This window comes from Tursiops truncatus, chromosome 19 (genome assembly GCF_011762595.2).
Source record: "Tursiops truncatus isolate mTurTru1 chromosome 19, mTurTru1.mat.Y, whole genome shotgun sequence".
In the NCBI taxonomy this organism is placed as follows: Eukaryota; Metazoa; Chordata; class Mammalia; order Artiodactyla; family Delphinidae; genus Tursiops; species Tursiops truncatus.
Window position 1 is genome coordinate 17,057,466 of NC_047052.1, and position 23,945 is coordinate 17,081,410.

Here is a 23,945-nt window from a genome sequence, read left to right on the forward strand (position 1 = left end):
TAAAAGTCCTTTATTTTGTACAGCTCCTTGGAGCTCCTTTCTTTGTGCTAGATGGAATGCTGCCTGATTCATGAATCATTAAATAAAGCCAATAAGAGCTTTAAAATTTACCCAGTTGAATTTTGTATTTTAAGTTTTGGTAGTAGTGGTGGGATCTGAAGACTCCTGATGACTTCATAGACAACAAGAAATACACGTGTTGATATCCACAAATGCTTTGAGTTCTTTTTTTTTTTTTTTTGGCCAGGCTGTGCAGTATGTGGGATCTTAGTTCCCTGACCAGGGATTGAACTTGTGCCCCCTGCAGTGGAAGTGCAGAGTCTTAATCACTGGACCGCCAGGGAAGTCCCTGAGTTCTCTTCCTTTGTCACTGTTTCTGAGGGCCGTGGGTAAGTTCCTCTTGATACGAACTCCACTCTCTACATTGAGCTCCTGGTCTAATTGGCTTTCCAGTCCAGGATTTATGGGTTGGTCTAGACTGACAGGAGTCTCTAACAGAGCACCAGTCCTTAGCCCTTGGTTAGTCTGTGGTCCCAGGACACAGCATAATGGGTCAGTTTGAGCTGACACCTGGAACCCAAGTCCCCAGCTCTCAGTTAGTCTGAGGGCTCAGTTAGTCCCCACCCCTTTTTTATTTAAATTTATTTATTTTTAGCTGTGTTGGATCTTCGTTGCTGCATGCGGGCTTTCTCTAGTTGTGGCAAGCAGGGGCTACTCTTCATTGCAGTGCGCGGGCTTCTCATTGCAGCAGCTTCTCTTGTCGCAGAGCACAGGCTCCAGGTGCGCGGACTTCAGTAGTTGTGGCACGCAGGCTCAGTAGTTGTGGCTCATGGGCTTTAGAGCACAGGCTCAGTAGTTGTGGCGCATGGGCTTAGTTGCTCCGCGGCGTGTGGGATCTTCCTGGACCAGGGCTCGAACCCCGTGTCCCCTGCATTGACAGGTGGATTCTTAACCATTGCGCCACCAGGGAAGCCCATTAGTCCCCTTTTGTTGGGTTCTGCTGGTTCGGTCTGTAGTTCCACTTTGGGAACCATTTGTGATGAGCACCTAAGGCCTTCTCTTGGCCAGTCCACAGTGCCATCTCCTTGGTTACTGCAGTGTCCACAGTTCCGTTTCCTTGGTTACTGTTGGTTTCTGTTAATGTGCATATGGGGTAAAGGAATAATAGATCTATTGTTAATGGGCATCTTGAAGCCAAAACCACAAAATTGGTGGGCACAGGTTGAGCACTTAAAAGCTGATAGAATGCTCGCCATCTAACTGTAAGAATCCTGTGTTAAGATAAATTGCTCATGGAATGGGATAGGTCAACACTAGGTCACCTGCCACCTCAAGAAAATTTCCATACAATGAAGTATATTGTAAAACACCACAAAATCCCCAGACCCGTGGCACATCCCTCTTAGGTATTAATTTGGCTCCAAGAGACCCAAGGCTTAACTAAAGAAATGAGATCTTCACGTTTCAAAGAACTGAGCATGCACCACCTGGCACAACTGCTTGTTTTATGTTTAAGAACTGTGGTCCCAGAAGCTGTAGATATCTACTAAAATGGCAAAATCTTACTAAGGCAATTTAGAGTTGCAATGGCCATTATGGGCAATGTTCTAATTACACAAGTTTGTTCACTTTACGAAGTGCACTTGAAAGAATGGAACACTTATTTTAAGTGGTATGCAGAAGGCTTGGAAAGGCTTTAAGATTCCAAAATAACTTCACTGAAAGAGTCATTGCAAAAGGCTAATGAAAAATTAAAGGTGCAGTAGGTACTTAAAACAAAAGACTTTAAGACGGAGGTAGCTTCTACTACTCCTCTCTATCCTTCTTTCCCTGAGTACTCAGTCTATTAGTCCTCTATCTGAATTGCCTTTCCACTCTGAATAAGCTATAAAACTGTAACAAAAGTCGACCAAGTTAGTGACCTCACAGCTGCAACCAGTTCCAAGACCAGAAACCTGAAACACCTGGGACTCCCTCACTGCGCCCTCCTAGGGGTCCATCAACAAAACACTGGCCCAGAATTGGTGTCTCATTTGCAATCAACCAGGACACTGGAAAAAAGATTGTCCTCAAAGGTTTTTGTCAAATCGTTCTACACCAAATTGAATGGCCCCCGTATCCACCCTTGAAGGAGGCCCCCAAGAGGGTGCCTCCCATGTGGATGGGACTCCAAGGGATTCTCTGGTAAACTCTACCAGTTATTCCCTTAAATATCCAAGGGGAAACTAAAATTAAAATTGGCAAAAAACCTTGCCAAATTCTGGTAGATACCTGGGCTACATTCTCTAATTTAAGCCCCATCTGCCCTGGAGCCTGCAGATGGGATCCTGGGAAAACTGACAGAAGTTGGCAAAAGATGAGAATTCTTACAAGAGCCAACTCTCCTGGATCTCTGTAGTGCCCAGTCAAGAGAGGAAGGTAAAAGTCCACATTGTCCCTTCCTTTCCAAATTTAGACTCTCATGAATTTGGTTTTTTTTTTTTTTTTTTTTTTAATGAATTTGGTTTTGAGGTACCCAATGGTTACTGATCTTTCTCTCTCAGGGACAGCTATTGCCTTCTCATTTGTCTTGTTTTGTCCTGTGAACTTGGCTTGGCTTTCTGTCTGGTTGTCAGTCCTTGCATAAGCAGGAAACTCAACCATCAGGTTGGCCGCCCCAAAATATGACTGGGCAGAAATGTGGGTTTCACCCTGTTTTCAGCTAGACATGGCCAGACAGATGTGGGTTGCACTCCATTTGCAGTGAGGATCCTACCGACTATTGGCAACTCTCAAGAGAATTGTCTTTATTTGGGCTGTCTTTGGGAAGGTTCTGGATCTTGGGGAATGGAGGGAGGAGTACCCTTTGCGCTCTCTTTGGAGACTCCTCTTGTATCCAAGTGGTTGTTTAATACTGACAGGAATATTTACTCTCTGTGCTGGCTGAAACCTGACAAAATATTTGAAAGGATTGTTTCTTTTTTTTTTTTAAGCAGCGCTATGGTCAGAATTGGCCAAAACAGAAGCTGATATTCAGATCCTGATAGGAATTTTGTGAGTGTTTTTTTTTAAGGCCTTTTCCGCTAAGCTAAATGAAACTATGTACCCAGGGGGAAAGAAAAACATCCCAAAGACAAACAGCTCTAAATCTAGAACATAGGAATCTAGGAACCTTTTGATTTCCATCTTAGTTGAAGAGCTTCTTCTTGCTATGAAGAAGCAAATTAAAGATAATGTAGTTGGACGGGTGGATCCAAACAAGTTGCAACCCAGTTTTTCCAGGAATTAAAAACAACTGTCCTTGTATTGAAGATTGGGTCTTTACAAGAACTGAAATGCAGCTCTAGAAGCAATTCAAAGCCCACCTTTCCTTTCTACCAATTCCCAAACCTCCCCTATCCATCTTAAAAGACTTGTAGATATTGTAAAGCATCTGAACTTAGGGAACAAAAGTCTTTCTTGGTGAAACTTACATTCTTTCTCTGTGCCTTTTGAGATGGAAATGTTCTACCTAGTTCCCTCTAGGAACCAAGGTAATTCTTATCAGAAGCCGGGGAAAAAGGTTATTTGAAAACTAGGCCCATGAAAAATCTTAAAAATCTTCACCACAAGTATGACTGAAAAGCTTTAGGTATCTAAGCAGGACACCTTAACTTATTCCATCTGCCAGAAATACAATTTGGATCCAACTGTTCTATTTTAAACTAGTAAATTTTGCATTATTGTACCTGTCCCATAGCTAAAATTATAAAATGAAACCTATAAGATCCTATTTGCATCTGTATGTTTATGTATGTCTATATGTTATAAATGTGTAATTTTTTTCTACCTCCAGATGGTATTTGTAAAGAGTTCTATTCAAGTTCATATGGTCTAGGATAATCTTTGGTAAATAAAAGCTAGTTTGTTTGTGGTTTAATTAAAACAGGCATGCCTTTAGAGTTGTCAGCATTAAATATAATACTTTTATTCTACCTAGGTTTATTAAAAGTCAGATAAGTTCATGTTATCTCTGTTACAGAATTTGTCAGCAAGAAAAAGAATTTAACATGATGGTTAGCTGTTTAATGTCTCATGAAATTTTCTTGAGTAATCTAAACATAATTTTTAAGAAAAAGTAAATTAAATAGAGGTAAGATAAAATTTTAAAAATCCTCAAAAAACTAACAATAGAGTTGCCATATGATCCAGCAATCCCACTCCTGGGCATATATCCAGACAAAACTATAATTTGAAAAGATACATGCACCCCTATGTTCATAGAAGCATTATTTACAATAGCCAAAACATGGAAGCAACCTAAATGTCCATCGATAGATGAATGGATAAACAATAAACAAGATGTGGTGTGTATGTGTGTATATATATATATATATATATATATATATATATATATACACATACACACACACATATATACATACACACACACACACACACACACAGTGGAATATTACTCCGCCATAAAAAAGAATGAAATAATGCCATTTGCAAGCAACATGGATGGACCTAGAGGTTATCATACTAAGTGAAGTAAGTCAGAAAGAGAAAGACAAATACCATATGATGTCACTTATATGTGGAATCTAAGATACAACACAAATGAAGATATCTACGAAACAGAAACAGACCCACAGATACAGAGACAGACTTGCGGTTGCCAAGGGGAAAGGGGCATGGGGGAGGGAAGGATTGGAAGTTTGAGATTAGTAGCTGCAAACTATTATATATAGGATGGATAAACGACAAGGTCCTACTGTATAGCACAAGGAACTATATTCAATATCCTGTGATAAACCATAACAGAAAAATATGAAAAAGAATACATATATGTAAAACTGAATCACTTTGTTATACAGAAATTGACACATTATAAATCAATATACTTCAATACAATTTTTAAAAATTTATAACTGACCTTTTCAACAATAATTATGCTTCACAGTATGTCAACTTAAAAATAGTTTCCAGGGGGCTTCCCTGGTGGCGCAGTGGTTGAGAGTCCGCCTGCCGATGCAGGGGACACGGGTTCGTGCCCCGGTCTGGGAAGATCCCACATGCCGCAGAGCGGCTGGGCCCGTGAGCCATGGCCGCTGAGCCTGCGCGTCCCGAGCCTGTGTTCCGCAACGGGAGACGCCGCAGCAGTGAGAGGCTCGCGTACCGCAAAAAAAAAAAAAAAGTTTCCAGGAATTCCCTGGCAATCCAGTGGTTAGGACTCTGCGCTTTCACTGCCGAGGGCCCAGGTTGATTCCCTGGTTGGGGAACTAAGATCCCACAAGATGCGCGGCGCAGACAAAAAAAAAAAAAAAAACAGTTTCCAAAATCTTTTTGGTACTTGAAACCTTAAAGTTATGCTGAGATAAGTGATGGATATTCATTAAATATCTAGGTCATTTCCAAACAAGATAAAATACTGAAACATTAATTACTGGTGTATCCACTTTTGGTTTCCTTTTACAGAGAAACTAAAAATATTTGGGTCTATCAGTAAATATCTTGTGTGCCACATAGAAACATTTACTATGAGAAAGAATATACTTCTAGAAATTATAAAATGTATTCATAAATTTGCCAATCCATGGAATGCTAGTGTAACAGACAGTCCACAGTTGCTTACTTCTTAGTTTCAGGAGGAATAAAAGATTCTACGGGTTAAAAATTCTAATATATGTAATTAAAATGACTTACTACAGCCATTATGAAAAACACTATGGTGGTTCTTCAAAAAGTTAAAAATTGAACAACCATATGAAACAGCAATCCCACTTCTAGGTACACATACAAAGGAATTCAAATTAGTATCTCAAGAGGATAGCTGCACAACGATGTTCACTGAAGAATTAATCACAATAACCAAGATATGGAAACAACCTAAGTGTCTGTCAACAGATGAAAGGATAAAGAAGATATAGTAAATATATACAATGGAGTATTATTCAGCCATGAGAAAGAAAGAAATACTGCCATTTGCGACAAGATGGATGGACCTTAAAGGTATTATGCTAAGTGAGATAAGCCAGACATAGAAGAACAAATACTGTATTATATCACTTACATGTGGAATATCGAAAAACTGAACTTGTGAAAACAAGGGCTAGGGGGTGAGGGAATTGGAGAGATGTTGTTGAAGAGTACAAACTTACAACCAGGAGATAAGTTCTGGAGATGTAATGCATAGCATAATGATTATAGTCAACTCTACTGTATTATAAATTTCAGTTATTAAGAGACTAAATCTTCACTGTTCTCAATACAAAAAGGAAATGATAAATATGTGACATTATAAAGGTGTTAGCTAATGCTACTGAATAATATTGCAATACATAAATGTACCAAAGCAACACACTGTATACCTTAAACTTATACAATGTCTATTACATCTCAATTTTTAAAAATTTTATTTCTATTTTTATTTTTTCATTTTTTGGCTGTGCCACATGGCATGCGGGATCTTAGTTCCCCAACCAGGGCTCGAACCTGCTCCCCCTGCAGTGGAAGTGCCAGAGTCTTAACCACTGGACCACCAGGGAAGTCCCTCAATTTTTAAAAACTTAGAAAAATTAACAGTTAAAGGCAACAACTGTATGAAAAGTAGATAAGGAAAGTAAAATGATTTATTGTTCCAGAATGAGAAAAAGGAAAAAAAAATAAACAGGACAAGATCTGAATGGACATAAAAAAGTTATGAGGTTTATAAAAAAGGAATCCTGGGAAAGGAACTTTATGTGTAGTCAAGCTGGCTAAGATTGGAATGAATTTAAGTTTTTTTTTTTAAATAAATTTTAATATCAACAGTACACTGGTGCAAAATTAGAATTTAATTTTCTCTCTGTTAAAAGAAAAAAGTTTTATTGGACTTTTGGTCTGCTTTTGAAAGACTATGGAAGTTTCCTTAAGTTTTAAGTAATCTGCCCAGATAGCAAAGATTTTGTGTCTTATCAAAATAATTTACTGTGCATGTTTTCTTAAGTAATCAAAAACCTGATAAAGACAACACTGTCTTCTCAAAAGAGCTAAGTTTTGTTTACACTTAGGTGAATTTCTGTATTTGCCTTTAACATCATCTATTGTCATTTTGGTTAAATAGATAATTCAGTATTATTTCATAATGATCTGTGATCCTATTTAATCAAATGTTCAAACCTTTTGACATTTTCCCCAAATCAGATTCTAAAGAGAACCACAGAAGACCCAGAATTGCCAAAGCAATCCTGAGGAAAAAGAACAAAGCTGGAGGCATAACCCTCCCAGACTTCAGACAATACTACAAAGCTACAGTAATCAAAAGAGCATGGTACTGGCACAAAAAACAGACATATGGATCAATGGAACAGAACAGAGAAACCCACACACCTAAGGTCAATTAATCTCTGACAAGGGAAGCAAGAATATTCAATAGAGAAAAGATAGTCTCTTCAGCGAGTGGTGTTGGGAAAGCTGAACAGCTGCATTTAAATCACTGAAGTTAAAACACTCCCTCACACCATACACAAAAATAAACCCAAAATGGCTTAAAGACAAATATAAGACATGACACCATAAAACTCCTAGAAGAGAACATAGGCAAAACATTCTCTGACATAAATCGTAGCACTGTTTTCTTAGGTCATCTCCCAAGGCAATAGAAATAAAAGCAAAAATAAACAAATGGGACCTAATCAAACTTATGAGCTTTTGCACAGCAAAGGAAATCATAAACAAAATGAAAAGGCAACCTATGGACTGGGAGAAAATATTTGCAAAAGACGTGACTGACAAGGGATTAATTTCCAAAATATACAAACAGCTCATACAACTCAATACAAAAAACCCCCAAACAACCCAATCAAAAAACGGACAGAAGACCTAAGTAGACATTTCTCCAAAGAAGACATACGATGACCAACAGGCACATGAAAAGATGCTCAACACAGCTATCAGAGAAATGCAAGTCAAAACTACAATGAGGTATTACCTCACACCAGTCAGAATGTCCATTATCAAAATATCTACAGGGGACCTCCTTGGTGGTCCAGTGTGTAAAACTCCACGTTTCCACTGCAGGGGGTGTGGGTTCGATCCCTGGTAGGGGAACTAAGATCCCACCTGCCATGCAGCGCTGCCAAAAAATATATATATATGTATATGTGTGTGTGTGTATATATATATATATGCACGTGCACACACACACACACACACACACACACACACACACACACAAATAATAAATGCTGGAGAGGGTATGGAGAAAAGGGAAACCTACATTGTTGATGGGGATGTAAATTGGTGTAGCCACTATGGAAAACAGTACTGAGGTTCCTTAAAAAACTAAAAATAGAGTTGCCATATGATCCAGCAATCCCACTCCTGGGCATATATCCAGAGAAAACTCTAATTTGAAAAGATACATGCACCCCAATGTTCATAGCAGCAATACTCACAACAGCCAAGACATGGAAGCAACATAAATGTCCACTGACAGATTAATGGATAAAGAAGATGTGGTGTATGTATATATATATATATATATATATATATACACACACATATATACATACACACAATGGAATATTACTCAGCCACAAAAAAGAATGAAATAATGCCATTTGCAGCAATATAGATGCAACTAGAGGTTATCATACTAAGTGAAGTCAGAAAGAGAAAGACAAATACCATATGATACCACTTATATGTGGAATCTAAAATATGACACAAATGAACCTCTCTACGAAGCAGAAACAGAGTTACCACAGGAGAACAGACTTGTGGTTGCCAAGGGGGACAGGCGTGGGAGAGGGATGGATTAGGAGTTCGGGATTAGTAGATGCAAACTATTACATATAGAATGGATGGATGAGCTCCTACTGTATAGCACAGGGAACTATATTCAATGTGCTGGGATAAACCATAATGGAAAAGAATATAAAAAAGAATGTATATATATGGGTAACTGAGCCACTTTGCTGTACAGCAGAAATTAGCACAACATTGTAAATCAACTATACTTCAGTAAAAAAAAAAAAAAAACAGAACATTTCTTTCCATTCTACCTTCCCTCTCTGTCCTTTTCTCAAATCTTTTTTTTTTTTTGGTTGCACTGTGCAGAATGTGGGATCTTAGTTCTCTGGCCAGGGATTGAACCCATGCCCCCCTCAGTGGAAGCACAGAGTCTTAACCACTGGACTGCCAGGGAAGTCCCTCCTTTTCCCAGTTCTTACACCATGAAGGTCTTTATGATTCTTTTGCCTTGCTCTGGCCTGGAAAGACAATGCCACTATTCACATATCTCAGGCCATTGCAAAGGGGGATAATCAAACCTCCAAATGACTGTTAGACTTGCCATGCTGCTGCAGATCCTGTAGTTCTACCCATCACAAACTTCCCCCAATTTCTTTTTTTTTTTTAATTAATGAATTTATTTATTTTTGGCTGCGTTGGGTCTTTATTGCTGTGTGTGGGCTTTCTCTAGATGAGGTAAGCGGGGGCTACTCTTCACTGAGGTGCATGGACTTCTCATTGCGGGGGCTTCTTTTTGTTGTTGTTGTTGTTGTTGCAGAGCATGGACCCTAGGCGCACGGGCTTCAGTAGTTGCAGCACGTGGGCTCGGTAGTTGTGGCTCACGGGCTCTAGAGCACAGGGTCAGTAGTCCTGGTGCACAGGCTTAGTTGCTCCACGGCACGTGGGATCTTCCCAGACCAGGGATCGAACCTGTGTCCCCGGAATTGGCAGGCGGATTCTTAACCACTGCGCCACCAGGGAAGTCCCCTCCCTGACTTCTAATGCCTCAGTTTCTCTGGAACAAACTTAGCTCCCTCTCTATTGTGTCAGACTCCCTAGCCCTGGGGTCCATTTCCCTGACTCTGGTTAACAACCCCAAACCTGGGGAAACTTGCATCCAGGCTTCATACAAAGACACAAGATAAGGGTAACCAGAAGAAAACTGCCTGTGCAGTCTACAGACCTTAAATTTTCCTGGTTGTCACCTTTCCAGTCTCAAGTCACAGAGTCATACAGAGATTACTAGGAGGCATCATGATTCAAACTTTGCTTCCGTTGGCAGATCCCTACTGCCCAGGCTAAGAGTAAGTACAAATGAGGCTATGATCAAGGATCTCTCCTTAACTCTTGAAGATATCACAGAATCTGCTGCTAAAGCAATATCTGCCCAACAAAAATCGCTAGACTCTCTGGTCAAAGTTGTTCTTGATAATAGGAGAGTCCCTGACTATCTTTTGCTGAGCAGGGAGGTAATTGCGCTGTAGCCCATACCACTTGCTACACTTGGACTGACACTTCTGGGAAAGTTGAGACTCAGTCACATAAGACCATTGGATAAGCCAGTTGACTTTAAAAAGTGACTCCTTCTGGACTTCCTTGGTGGTCCAGTGGTTAAGAATCCACCTTCCAATGCAGGGGATGTGGGTTCGAGCCCTGGTCAGGGAACTAAGATCCCACGTGCCGCAGGGCAGCTAAGCCTGCACGCCACAACTAGAAGAGCCTGCACGCCGCAATTAAGACCCAACGCAAAGGGTGAGCTGTGACAGGGCGAGAGAGAGTCATGGACATATACACACTAACAAACGTAAGGTAGATAGCTAGTGGGAAGCAGCCGCATGGCACAGGGATATCAGCTCGGTGCTTTGTGACCGCCTGGAGGGGTGGGATAGGGAGGGTGGGAAGGAGGGAGACGCAAGAGGGAAGAGATATGGGAACATATGTATATGTATAACTGATTCACTTTGTTATAAAGCAGAAACTAACACACCATTGTAAAGCAATTATACCCCAATAAAGATGTTAAAAAAAAAAAAAAGACCCAACGCAGCCATAAATAAATAGGTAGATAAATTTTTTTTTAAAAGTAACTCCTTTGACTTACATGATTCTGATTGGTTTGGGTCTTGGGGACCGTGGCTCTCAAATGCACTCCAGACACTCCTGCTTATAAAAATCATAGTTGTCTCCAGGTGTACTATATTTTCTCAGAAGTTTTTTTTTTAATTTATTTTTTATTTTTGGCTGCTTTTGGGTCTTCGTTGCTGCACGTGGGCTTTTCTCTGGTTGCTACTCTTCATTGTGGTGTGCAGGCGCCTCATTGCGGTGGTTTCTCTTGTTGGGAGCACGGGCTCTAGGCGCACGGGCTTCAGTAGTTGTGGTGCATGGGCTTCAGTAGTTGAGCCTCACGGGCTCTAGAGCGCAGGCTCAGTAGTTGTGGCACACGGGCTTAGTTGCTCCGCAGCATGTGGGATCTTCCCGGACCAGGGATAGAACCCGTGTCTCCTGCATTGGCAGGTGGATTCTTAACCACGGCGCCACCAAGGAAGCCCTCAAAAGTTTTAAATGCATATTTGCAACTGCTAACCACCAAGCTAATGATTTCCCTAAGACTAGAATCTCAGAAGAGGATCAAAGAGAAAGACCAACTTAAAGAAAGTGAACACGATACAGCATTGTCAACTGTGAATAAATACCACACACAGACTCAGCAAAAACTTCGAGAATTCCAGAGTTTAGTTTGGAGTAGCACTAGAGCCTGAACAATTTTTTTTATTTTTTAAATCACATCTCTCAGGCTGAGAGTCTGATCAAAACGAGGCATTGTTTAAAACAAGACAACAGGGACTTCCCATTTCTGGGGGCCTAGAGTGGAAGCATCTGGGAGCGGCTGTTTCCCTCTAGGTTATTCCTTCTTCAGCTGTCTGGAGGGCACCAATACCTCTCCTGAAATACTAGGGTGAAAACTATTTCCTGATTTTCTAATTCTACAGAATGTTCTGTATTTATGTGTAACTTAGACAAAAAAAAGGGGGGGAGCTAGTGAGGGAAAATGGGAAGATGTAGATCTTGTATAACTAGTATTAGCCTACCCAGCTAACCAAATCTCGAGGTGAACTGAATCATCCACAGAACTTGTTTGCAAGTAACAGATGCATCCAACCGGCAGCACATTCCTTGAGGAATTCAGTGAGCCCAGAGAGTAGAAGCAGAATGCATGAAACTATTTGAGGGTCTGCCCTTATTATATTTCCAATAGGTTTGCCTTGATTGCTTATTCTTCCTGCCAAAACGATCATGCGGGTAAGGTGTCTATTACTGCTAAAGAGATCTAGACATGCTTTACATTGACATGATGAACCACAATCCCTTTCTTTCTGTGCCAGCTTTATCTTTTTTGTCATTAAGTTCTATGTTGGTCATCAATGAAACTGCGGGTTGACAGAGTACAGTTCGATCTGAGAGGTTAGTAAAAACTCTTGGTTTCAGATTGGCCTGAGTATGAAGCCAGAGAATTGTAGGAATGTCAGAGCAATAGATGGGGACAGAGGTCAGCCCCCGAGAGACAGGATGATCTGGCCACCAGAATGTACTCTCCACAAAGACAAAGATTTGTGTCTCTTTTGTACACTGATATATTCCAAATGCCTAGAGCAGTGCCTGGTGTGTAGTAGGTGCTCAATAAACCATGGTGGAGAGGCTGAGAGGATGGGTCAGTGAGAACATTAGCATTTCAAGGCAGGGAAAGAAGGTTGGCTAGTGTGGATGTGGGGTGGAAATAGAAAATGTAGAATGGTGAAGAAGGCACAAGGGCTTTCAGGACATAAAGAAGTGACACTGGATTGGGGGCATATTACTTAGGGCCTGAGATCTGAAAGGGAACCGGTGCAGGGAGAGAGAAGTACTAACAAGATGTGCTTAGCTGTGTTAGATGGTCACTTCTGTCGATGTGCAGGATAAGAAAAACTGAATGATAAACTAGAGGTACTGGTAATAATCCCGTTTGTCTTTCAAGACAGCTCAGATGGCAACTCCTTCTGAAGGCCTTTGCTGAGGGGTCAGCCCTGAAGTGAACAGTTTTCCTCTATTAGTTATTAGTGTATGTGTCTTACGCCTTTCTTAGGGTAAATTTCAAGAAAGTCAAGCCTGTCATGTAGCTAGTTAAATGGCAGGAAGGGAAACTGAACCCTCCAAGTCCAAAAAAACTCAGATATGGCCGTGAAAAATGACTTGGAAACAAGCAACTCGGGCTTATGCTTTGGTAGTAAATCTCTTTCTTTACCCTTATCTCTGGCAAATACACATGACCTTTCTGTTAATTGCAAATGAATGCTCTGTTAATTGCCTATTCATAGCCTTTGACCATTTTTCTACTGGGTTGTTTTTAAGAATATATTCCAGATACTTAACTTTGTTGGTTATATTTCTTGCAAATATATTCTTCCTGTTTGTATCTCGTCTTACTTTTTTCTTATTTTTGAAGGTAACTGTCATGCCTATACTGTAGTTAGTAGATGGTAAGCTCTTTGAAAGCAAGGGATAGATGTCCTGATTTTCTCATTTTCTAGGAAGCGCCTTTATCTTTTACTGCTTACAAAATGCTTGTTAGGGCTTCCCTGGCGGCGCAGTGGTTAAGAATCCGCCTGCCAATGCAGGGGACACGGGTTCAAGCCCTGGTCTGGGAAGATCCCACATGCCGTGGAGCAACTGAGCCTGTGGAGCAACTAAGCCCGTGCACTGCAGCTACTGAGCCTGTGTGCCTAGAGCCCGTGCTCCGCAACAAGAGAAGCCACCGCAATGCACCATAACGAAGAGTAGCCCCCCACTCGCTGCAACTAGAGAAAGCTTGCACACAGCAACGAAGACTCAATGCAGCCAAAAATAAATAATTTTTAAAAACTGCTTGTTGGGCTTCCCTGGTGGCGCAGTGGTTGAGAGTCCGCCTGCCGATGCAGGGGACACGGGTTCGTGCCCCGGTCTGGGAAGATCCCACATGCTGCGGAGCGGCTGGGCCCGTGAGCCATGGCCGCTGAGCCTGCGCGTCCGGAGCCTGTGCTCCGCAACGGGAGAGGCCACAGCAGGGAGAGGCCCGCGTACCACAAAAAAAACCAAAAACAAACAAAGAAAAAAACTGCTTGTTAATGTTGATAAGTGAAAAAAATATATATATTGGGCTTCCCTGGTGGCGCAGTGGTTGGGAGTCCGCCTGCCGATGCAGGGGACGCGGGTTCGTGCCCTGGTCTGGGGGAATCCCGCGTGCCGCGGAGTGGCTGGGCCCGTGAGCCATGGCCGCTGGGCCTGTGCGTCCGGAGCCTGTGCTCCGCAGCGGGAGAGGTCACAGCAGTGAGAGGCCCGCGTACCGCAAAAAAAAAAAAAAAAAAATATATATATATATATATATATACACACATATATATATTTTAAAAAATATGTAGGTAAGGAGTAAGCCAAGAGAATAAAAACTGACAAAGCAGTATTTAGTAAACACTGATGTGACTAATGCAAAGATAAATCACAAAGAAAATGCATATCAGAGATTAATATACTCACATCGCTCTCAGTAGCGTTCAGTCCATGAGTTGATAATAAAGGTGGGGTGGGAATTTGTTGAGGCAGGCTCAGGAATTCCTTTCCATTTTCCCAGGCAGCGTCAGAAGCAGATATATCACTTCTGTAGCATTTAAATCCTCATCAAATTTATATTCCACCAAATCTGAGTTTATGGAGACTGAAACGCCAGGACCAAGCTTGGAAATCCTCTATTTTGGCAAGCGCCAAAAGCTTGCCTGAAGCTTACACGTGGCTGAAGCTTACACGTGGCTGAATTTAAGCCAGTAGGAGCTGCCTACACCAGGTGTGGTTAATACTGAAAGCAGCGCAAGAACTGAAGCCTCACACATCCCTTTCTAGTTAATTTTCTTCAAACAATAGCGAAAAAAGTTGCAGGTGCATTCTCTCCCAGCTCCACCCAGTCGCTGCTGTTCAGAGTTCTTAAGGTATGAAATTGTGGCACCAATTTTCGGGAGAACGGTGGTGGTAAACTTCCTTTCTCTGGTACTCCTCCCCACGCCCTACACGTTGTTGCATAGATTTATCTATGTCTATATATTTTTAAATTATTCCAGCTTCACCACTTAGTATGTACATTTGGGTAACTGCTTAAGGTTTCTGTGCTTGTTTTCCCATCCATAATATGAGGATACTAATTCTGTTTACCTCATAGGGTTGCTGTGACAACTGAAAAAGAATACAAAGCACTTAGAACAGTGCCTAGCACATAGTTAGCACCCTTTACATGCTGCTATTGCAAAAGTAAAGCAGGTTCGTTCTAACAAGTTTATTAACACAAACGAGGTCCAAGAAAAAGTTCACCTTTCCCCTCTGCCTCTACCCTCTTGCCATCTCTTACTTACCTAAGGAAACTAGTAACGGTTTCATGTGATCATTCCACATCTTTTTTTCCCCTCATACCAATATACTGCAAATCTACCTATATATATGGAGTTAATAAAAGTGGATTCACATTCACTCATTTTATCATTTAACGATATATCCTGGATATCTTTCAGGGTGACTATGTGTAGCTAACTCATTCTTGTTAAGAGCAAATATTCTGTAGTATGTGTGTATCGTAATATATTCAAATGTGCTCCAGAAATAGATAATCGGGGTTATGTCTAATTTTTGCCAATGACTAGAATGGTTCAGTACACATCCTTGCTCTTCCATCCTGATGCTTTCAGTCTGTAGGACAGATTCCCCGAAGTTGGACAACTAGATCAAAGATTTATGTGCCTTTAAAATGTTTAAAGATTCAGCCTGATTACCTTCCCCAAAGGCTGAGGCAACTCATATTCCCACCAGCAACGTGCCAGTTTTCCTGAAATCTTTTTTTTTTTTTAATTTACCTCACCCTTCCCCGCCTCCTCCATCTTCTTCTTCTTCTTTTTTTTTTAATTAATTAATTTATTTTTGGTTGTGTTGGGTCTTCGTTTCTGTGCGAGGGCTTTCTCTAGTTGCAGCGAGCGGAGGCCACTCTTCATCGCGGTGCACGGGCCTCTCACTGTCGTGGCCTCTCTTGTTGCGGAGCACAGGCTCCAGATGCGCAGGCTCAGTAGTTGTGGCTCACGGGCCTAGTTGCTCTGCGGCATGTGGGATCTTCCCAGACTAGGGCTCGAACCCGTGTCCCCTGCAGTGGCAGACAGATCCTCAACCACTGTGCCACCAGGGAAGCCCTTCCTGAAATCTTAAATTGCCCTTGATGTTATTTGTCTTAAATTGTTTTGCCAAGTGATCGGTAAATAATGTCTCATTTTATTTTTATTTTATTTATTTTTTTGCTACACCACGTGGCGTGTGGGATCTTAGTTCCCTGAGCAGAGATCACACCCGTGCCCACTGCAGTGGAAGTGTGGAGTCTTAACCACTGGACCAGCAGGGAAGTCCCATGATGCCTTATTTTAATTTGCTTTTCCTTGCAGGCCTGACAGGGCACGTTCTCATTTGTTTATTGTTGTTTGCAATTTCCTTCCCTGAATCATGTGTTCATATCCTTGACTTTTTCTTCTATTGCATTGTCTTTTCCTAATTATTTGTAGGCATTCTTTAGGATTTTAACTCTTTGTGATGAGTTCTGGATATCTTCTCCTGATTGTCTTTTGCTTCTGTTTATGGGACCTTTTGTTAAAAACAAATTTTTGATGTTTATGTGGCTTTATCTCTCAGGCTTTTCCTTCATGGTTTCTGAATCTCTAGTCTTTCTTAAAAAGTAGCCTCTGTCCAGAGGTTATACAAATTCTCCCTTTCATCCCATACTATTCTTTTTTTTTTAAAGGTTTTTAAAATAACATTTATGGGGCTTCCCTGGTGGCGCAGTGGTTGAGAGTCCGCCTGCCGATGCAGGGGACACGGGTTTGTGCCCCGGTCCGGGAGGATCCCACATGCCGCGGAGCGGCTGGGCCTGTGAGCCATGGCCGCTGAGCCTGCGCATCCGGAGCCTGTGCTCTGCAACGGGAGAGGCCACAACAGTAAGAGGCCCGCGTACCACACAAAAAAAAAACCCAAAACAAAACAAACAAACAAAAAATAACATTTATGTCTTAAAAGTTAACATGTGCATAACAGGAAACCAAAAATCATTAGAAGCAAAAAACAAAGTTATCCATAATCACAAATAGTTTACTGTTTGATGTGTCCTTCTAGGTCTTGTTTATGTAGGTAGCTACACAACTAAGCATCCATTTTTATGTAAATAAGACCATACAGTTATGTATCATGCTTTTTCACATATCACGAATATCTACCATTTCAAAGTCCCAAAGCTATGAGTATTTTCACAACCAAGAATACACTATACCAACTCAGTCTGGAAGGGAAAAATGTAATCTTGCCTTTCTTGGCGACAAAAATTTCATAAAAGACAAAATGGCAACAGGCCTCTAGATAAAGATATTGGCAAGAGTTATGATTAAAATACTGCAATCCCTTAATGTTCAATTAAAAATGAGACATAAAGCAACAGAGTACACAAAGCATCCTATACTATTCTTTTTTTTTTGGTGGGTTTTTTTTTTTGAATTTTATTTATTTTTTTATACAGCAGGTTCTTATTAGTCATCAATTTTATACACATCAGTGTATACATTTCAATCCCAATCACCCAATTCATCACACCACCACCACCACCACCCGCCGCTTTCCCCCCTTGATGTCCATACGTTTGTTCTCTACCTCTGTGTTTCAATTTCTGCCCTGCAAATCGGTTCATCTGTACCATTTTTCTAGGTTCCACATATATGCGTTAATATACGATATTTTTCTCTTTCTGACTTACTTGACTCTGTATGACAGTCTCTAGATCCATCCACATCTCAACAAATGACCCAATTTTGTTCCTCTTTATGGCTGAGTAATATTCCATTGTATATATGTACCACATCTTCTTTATCCATTCATCTGTCGATGGGCATTTAGGTTGCTTCCATGACTTGGCTATTGTAAATAGTGCTGCAATGAACACTGGGGTACATGTGTCTTTTTGAATTATGGTTTTCTCTGGGTATATGCCCAGTAGTGGGATTGCTGGATCATATGATAATTCTATTTTTAGTTTTTTAAGGAACCTCCATACTGTTCTCCATAGTGGCTGTATCAATTTACATTCCCACCAACAGTGCAAGAGGGTTCCCTATCCCATACTATTCTAATAGTTTCATTTTTTAAAATGTAGATCTTTAATCTGCCAGCAAATTGTTGCTGTATGTGGTGTGTTAGTGGGATAGTTAAAACCCAAAACTTTAATACAATAGACACACTGAAAAGCGCACAAGTTCTAAGTGAATTTTCACAAACGGAAGACACACTTGTGTAATCTGCACCCAGATTGAGAAATAGAATACGGCCAGCACCCCAAAAGCCCATTTGTCCCCTTCTAGTCACTATCCCCTGATGGAGGGTAATTGCTATACTGACTTCTAACACCTTACATTAGTCTTCTAAGGGGATAATTTTGTTTTCATGCAGATGGCTGTTTAAGTATGCCAACACCATTTACTAAATTAGCCACTGTTTTCCCAGTGAGTTAAAATGCCTCCTTTCATTGTTGGTACTTGTAAGGAGAAAATATATTTTTTGATGCAGTGGATGGATTGCATAACCCAAGGTCTAACAACGTCACGTCTTCCATTATGGATCCCAGCTAGGCTCACCTGTAGCCAGAGCTTTGCTGGTTGGTGACTGATTTTCTCCATGTTCCTTGTGTGTGTCTAAATAGTTAGAAAAGCACTGATCCTACTGGCCCACTCAGAGAGGACATCCTTCAACTATGCCATGAAGGAGGCCGCCGTAGAGGCTTTGAAGAGGAAAGGATGGGAGGTCACTGTGTCGGACCTGTATGCCATGAACTTCAATCCCGTCATCTCCAGAAACAACATCACAGGTGGGAGCAGCTCTCCCCTTTAATTAGGTCTTTGTGGAACTTCTCGCCTGTGGGTTCTCTGGCCCCACCTTGGCCCCTCTGGCGTCAGCCTCTCTTTTTCCTCTCTGCAGGTAAACTGGAGGACCCCGGGAACTCTCAGTATCCTGCCGAGTCTGTTCTAGCTTATAAAGAAGGCTGTCTGAGCCCAGATATTGTGGCCGAACAAAAGAAGCTGCAAGCCACAGACCTTGTGATTTTTCAGGTGTGGCTAAGACATCAAAAGGCGTGTTGGGACACTTGCGTTCTTTTTGTCCTAGACCTGGCACCTAATTAGCTATGTAATCTTAGGAAAGTAACAGCCACTTGACCGCATTCTCTGTAGAGAAGGGTGATTACTTCAAAGGCGCAGTGTTACACAGATTTACAGATGTCGTGAATCTGGCTGTACTACTCTTTGAAAATATGACTGTGATGGCAGAGATGACATTTGAGCCTTGAGCTTTTTTTCCCTAGTATGTTTAATCTTTTTCTTCAGTTAGTTATTTCTTGTGGAATCACTCAAGTTTGCAATTCTCCCCCGCCACCATCTCCATAGGCATCCTGAAATTAGTTTGTGGAGCTGCTATCTGGAGGATTTGGACTCCACAGAAAGTTCATTAATCCCCCTGAAGGGTCACTGAAAACGAGATACCTGAATTGGGCAGAGAATGATATTCATGTCCCCGTGGATACCCTGCAGAGAGTACATGGAGCCACTGCCACCAGTGGAGATGGAAAGCACTGCCTTCTTATTCTGTAAAAGAAAAGTCATTACCTTCCACATCTCCTTGGTGACAGGAAGTTAATGAAACAGCCCCAGGGGAAAGAACACAAAGGTCCCCCCTCCCATCTGTTGTTTATGTTACTTCATACATTGGCTCCTCTGAGCCTCACAGTATTGACTCTGCAGAAATACCAGCCTGGAAGATGGTACACAGAGGGGCAGGCCCAGGATTCCATACTCCTGGATGTGGCAAATCAGGTGAAGGTTGTCATGGTAACACAAAATCAGTGCTGACTGCTGGTGCCTAGGTGGAGTTATTTGTTGTTTTTTATCTATCTCCGCACACTGCTAGGCATGTATCTAGGCTTGTAATCCAGGAGCTCTAAAAATGTTTCTTGTATAGTTTTGGGTGTCTGCAAAATGAAGACAGACTGACTTTTTTATTACGGACAATTTCAAACATACATAAAGAAGAGAAAATAGTATAATGATGCATCCACCACCCAGCTTTAACTCTCAGTATCCCCTCACTCCTGTTTCTTCCTGGAGTATTTTAAAGAAAATCCTGAACATCATGTCAAAATATCTATGAAAATATCTATTAAAAATTTTGGGAGAGACATGCATCTCTCCCTAAGGGACCTGGAGCCTGATTTTGGTATCTAATTGTGCTCAAAACTCTGCCTCAGGACAGAATCTACCTAGAATCCAGGTGTTAGAAAAAGCAGAGCCATCAACCTACCCAGAAAGGTCCCTTGTCATACACGGCAGCATACGAGTAAGCAAACTCCCCTATGAGCACTCACTCAAACCAGCCTTTCAGGATGGCAGGGACTCCAAACCACTGCAGGGGGAACTGTGGGGCAGAGGACAAAGAGGTCAGATGGGGAACACCCCCAAAATAGAAGACTTAGGGTGCTTAGCTGCTGCCCATGATGTCACTGAGGGGCGAACTTTCTTCAGGACCTGTCATCCCTTCTGGAGGAGTTAGCACATTCAAGAAAAGAAAATTTTAAAGAAAAGAAAATTATTGTCCTTGGTCAGTCAACTTGACACTCCTGTTTCTGCCTAAAAATACAAATATTGGGTGGGTGTGAAGAAACACATGCAATAAGATTTGCTTCTATGAAATCACATTTGGCAGCCAAGTCTGAACAGCAAGGATTGCAGCCAAAGTTGGCTTCAGTGTGTGTTGCCTAAATCAATATTTTCCCAAGAGCTTGCTTTTGTGGGTGTGGTTTCAAAAATATGAAACCTGTACCTTGTGCTCACGGATTTAAAATCCTATCATTTAGAATAAACAGAACCACTCACATATGCAAACAAATGATCTGTGTGACTTAAGTTCATCAGGGAATTGCCATGAGAAAGACCTATTGGGCCTCTTGTCCTGGTAAAAGCTAAGCAAGGACATACCAGTATTTCTTCTTCTCCTTGACTCACTTAAAGGCAGTAACAACAGGAACATGCCCAGAGGTTAAAAAACAAAACTAGGACAGAGAAAGAATTTTTAAGACTTGATAGGTCTCTCTTTGAAGGGTGGTTGACCTACAGGAAAGGGGATAAGGAAGTAGAGTTTTAGGACACGACTGAGAATGAGACCTGTATTCTCACCCTGAATCTGCCAGTAATTTGCCTCATCAGTAAAAAGAGGGGCTTGAGGTATCTCTAGTAGCTTCTCACATTCCCACATTTATGATGCTCCAATTGTGACGGACCAGATCTGCAGCTTTTAGGATAAATGTGCAGGTTGTTTAGGCAAGTAGATTTGGTCCCTTGTGAATGTTCTACAGTCAGGGCTGAAAAAGAATTGGTTGGTTTGCCAGGTATTAAAAGTTTACTCTCTCAAGTTGTTCTTGGAGGGACTTCCCTGGTGGTGCAGTGGTTAAGACTCTGCGCTCCCAATGCAGGGGGCCTGGGTTCGATCTCTGGTCAGGGAACTAGATCCCACACGCATGCCGCAACTAAGGGTGTGCATGCCGCAACTAAGGAGCCCGCCTGCTGCAACTAAGACCCAGCGAAACCAAATAAATAAATAAATAAAAGGGGCCACCTATAGGATTAGGGAATTAATATTAACATTGGAGAATAAATGGTAAAAATAATTTATCAAGACTTGTCTAGTAATGTGGGGAGGCAGAGAAATGCACATGTGCATGCCTTGGCAAGGGTCAGTTGCCAAGAAGCTGAAACTCACCCTTAGGTAATAGAACTTTGGGCACTTTTGGCAGAGAATGCCAGGCTGGCACAGTTTCAAGGTTTTCTTCATTCAAAGAAGAGCACAGCTGAATAGGCTAAAATAGGTAACAACTAGGTACAGAAAGCACAAGGTGAGAGGGTGGAGCTATGAACTAATTTTCCAGGGTGCCTCAGGCCTCCACATCAGAGTGTCCTGTTGGGAAACCCAGATTAACTTTTGTTGTTTGTATATGGTACAAGGTCTGTGGGGTTTGATCTGTAACTCACCTTTGTGCTTTGTGTATCCCCAGAGTGGCACTCTGCATTTCTGTGGCTTCCAAGTCTTGGAACCTCAACTGACATATAGCATTGGGCACACTCCCGAGGATGTCCGAATTCAGATCCTGGAAGGATGGAAGAAACGCCTGGAGAATATTTGGGATGAGATGCCACTGTATTTTGCTCCAAGTAGCCTCTTTGACCTAAACTTCTAGGCAGGATTCTTAATGAACAAGGAGGTACAGGATGAACAGAAAAATAAGGAATTTGGCCTTTCAGTAGGCCATCACTCGGGCAAGTCCATCCCAACGGACAACCAGATCAAAGCCAGAAAATAAGATTCACAAGACTTGATTTCCTTCTAAAATATAGCCAAATCTAGACTTCTTTCTTGGGGTTCCTTGACTTGCTTTAGTTTTTAAGATTTGTGTTTTTCTTTTGCCACAAGGAATGGATAGAACAGACTATATTCATACATTTTTGTATAGTTTTGTTAAACATAACCGATTCTGTTTTTTTTTTTAAATTATTAATTAATTTATTTATGGCTGCGTTGGGTCTTCATTGCTGCATGTGGGCTTTCTCTAGTTGCAGCGAGTGGGGGCTATTCTTCGTTGCGGTGCACGGGCTTCTCATGTAGTGGCTTCTCTTGTGCAGCACAGGCCCTAGGCGCATGGGCTTCAGTAGTTGTGGCACGTGGGCTCAGTAGTTGTGGCACGTGGGCTCTAGAGCACAGGCTTAGTAGTGGCACACGGGCTTAGTTGCTCCGCAGCACGTGGGATCTTCCTGGACCAAGGCTTGAACCCGCATCCCCTGCATTGGCAGGCGGATTCTTAGCCACTACGCCACCAGGGAAGTCCCAAATGTAACCAACTGCTATCATGGCAAAATCTGATTAGGCTCAAAAGGCCTCTCAGGCTTAGGACGTAAAGCCGGAGAGAAGGGTGTAGAAAGATCCCAGACAGTATTCTTTAAGGTCCTCTACACAATTTAATTCCTCTCTTTAGAGATACATTTTTAGGAATAAATCTGGCTAGAGAGCATCCAACTCCTCAATGATCTATTTTTCTTTTAATTACCTCTCTGTGGTTTATGGCAGAAGGGAATTGCTCAGAGAAAGAAATGACGAAATCTGTCTGACCTAAGGGACTTGTTTAGTAATTACTACTCTCTGCTTGTTTGTGAGATATATTGGCTTTAATTACTACACAATGAATATTATGCCTAATACGAGTGTCATTCTCCTTCAGCTTTTGTTGTTTCTATACAGTGCACACAGACACCTTGAAATGAAAAGCTAAAAAAAATCTCTTTAATTCAATCTTCTAATTTAATGTCTGCAAATAAACCAACACCTCTAAACACTACATCTGCTACAATGAATGAATTCACGAAAGGAAACAGTACTCCCAGTATCTAAAAACAGCTTGCCACAAACAGTACTTTATTTCAGATCCATGTAACTAACCTTCTGGAAGTTTTTCCTGTATCATTGATAAACTGATGACTTGCCTTTTAAAGATGTGTTTTGGTTTCATGAATTTAGGGACAAAATTGTGAGCCTAGAGTTTCATTACCTTTGGTGAACAATTTTGGCGTAACATTCTAACTTCCTATTTAAATGATTGAGGTGCACCTCTACTCACTGTTGGTATAACCTAAGTAGAAAATGATGAAAGAACGCCCTCTTGTGGTGCACAGAAAGAAAACATGAGAAAATGATGCAAAGCAAGGTTGCATGAAACTGGGAACAGCCTCTTACCTGCCAAGGAAATGATGGCGTCAGGCTGGAGAACCTCATGTGCTAGATGCCAGCAGGCACTGGGTATTCTTTCCACAATATCCACAATGGCAGATGGCTGGGTGCTTCAGTTTGAAAACATATGAAAATATTTACTGTTGCCTTCATCTTCACTGTAGTTTTATGTAAATTTCTAAAAGTTCCAAATGAAATAAATAAAATCCATTTCTACAAAACAGACCCACACTCACTGGTTTCAGAGAAGCTAGTGACAGAGGCATTCAGGCAAAAGTGGAATCTACTGGGCAAGAAGCAATCAGAGGATTCAGTGACAA

General features: G+C 41.5%; 1 protein-coding gene across 1 annotated transcript; it reads left to right on the top strand.

Annotated features, from left to right (window-relative positions):
• The first annotated feature begins 61 nt into the window (after window positions 1-61).
• Window positions 62-23,945, top strand: NQO1 (NAD(P)H quinone dehydrogenase 1). The gene is given in 4 exon segments (XM_033845351.2): window positions 62-389; window positions 18,506-18,670; window positions 18,781-18,911; window positions 21,902-23,945. Coding segments are annotated over 3 exon segments (546 nt in total). The 5' UTR covers window positions 62-389; window positions 18,506-18,561; the 3' UTR covers window positions 22,208-23,945.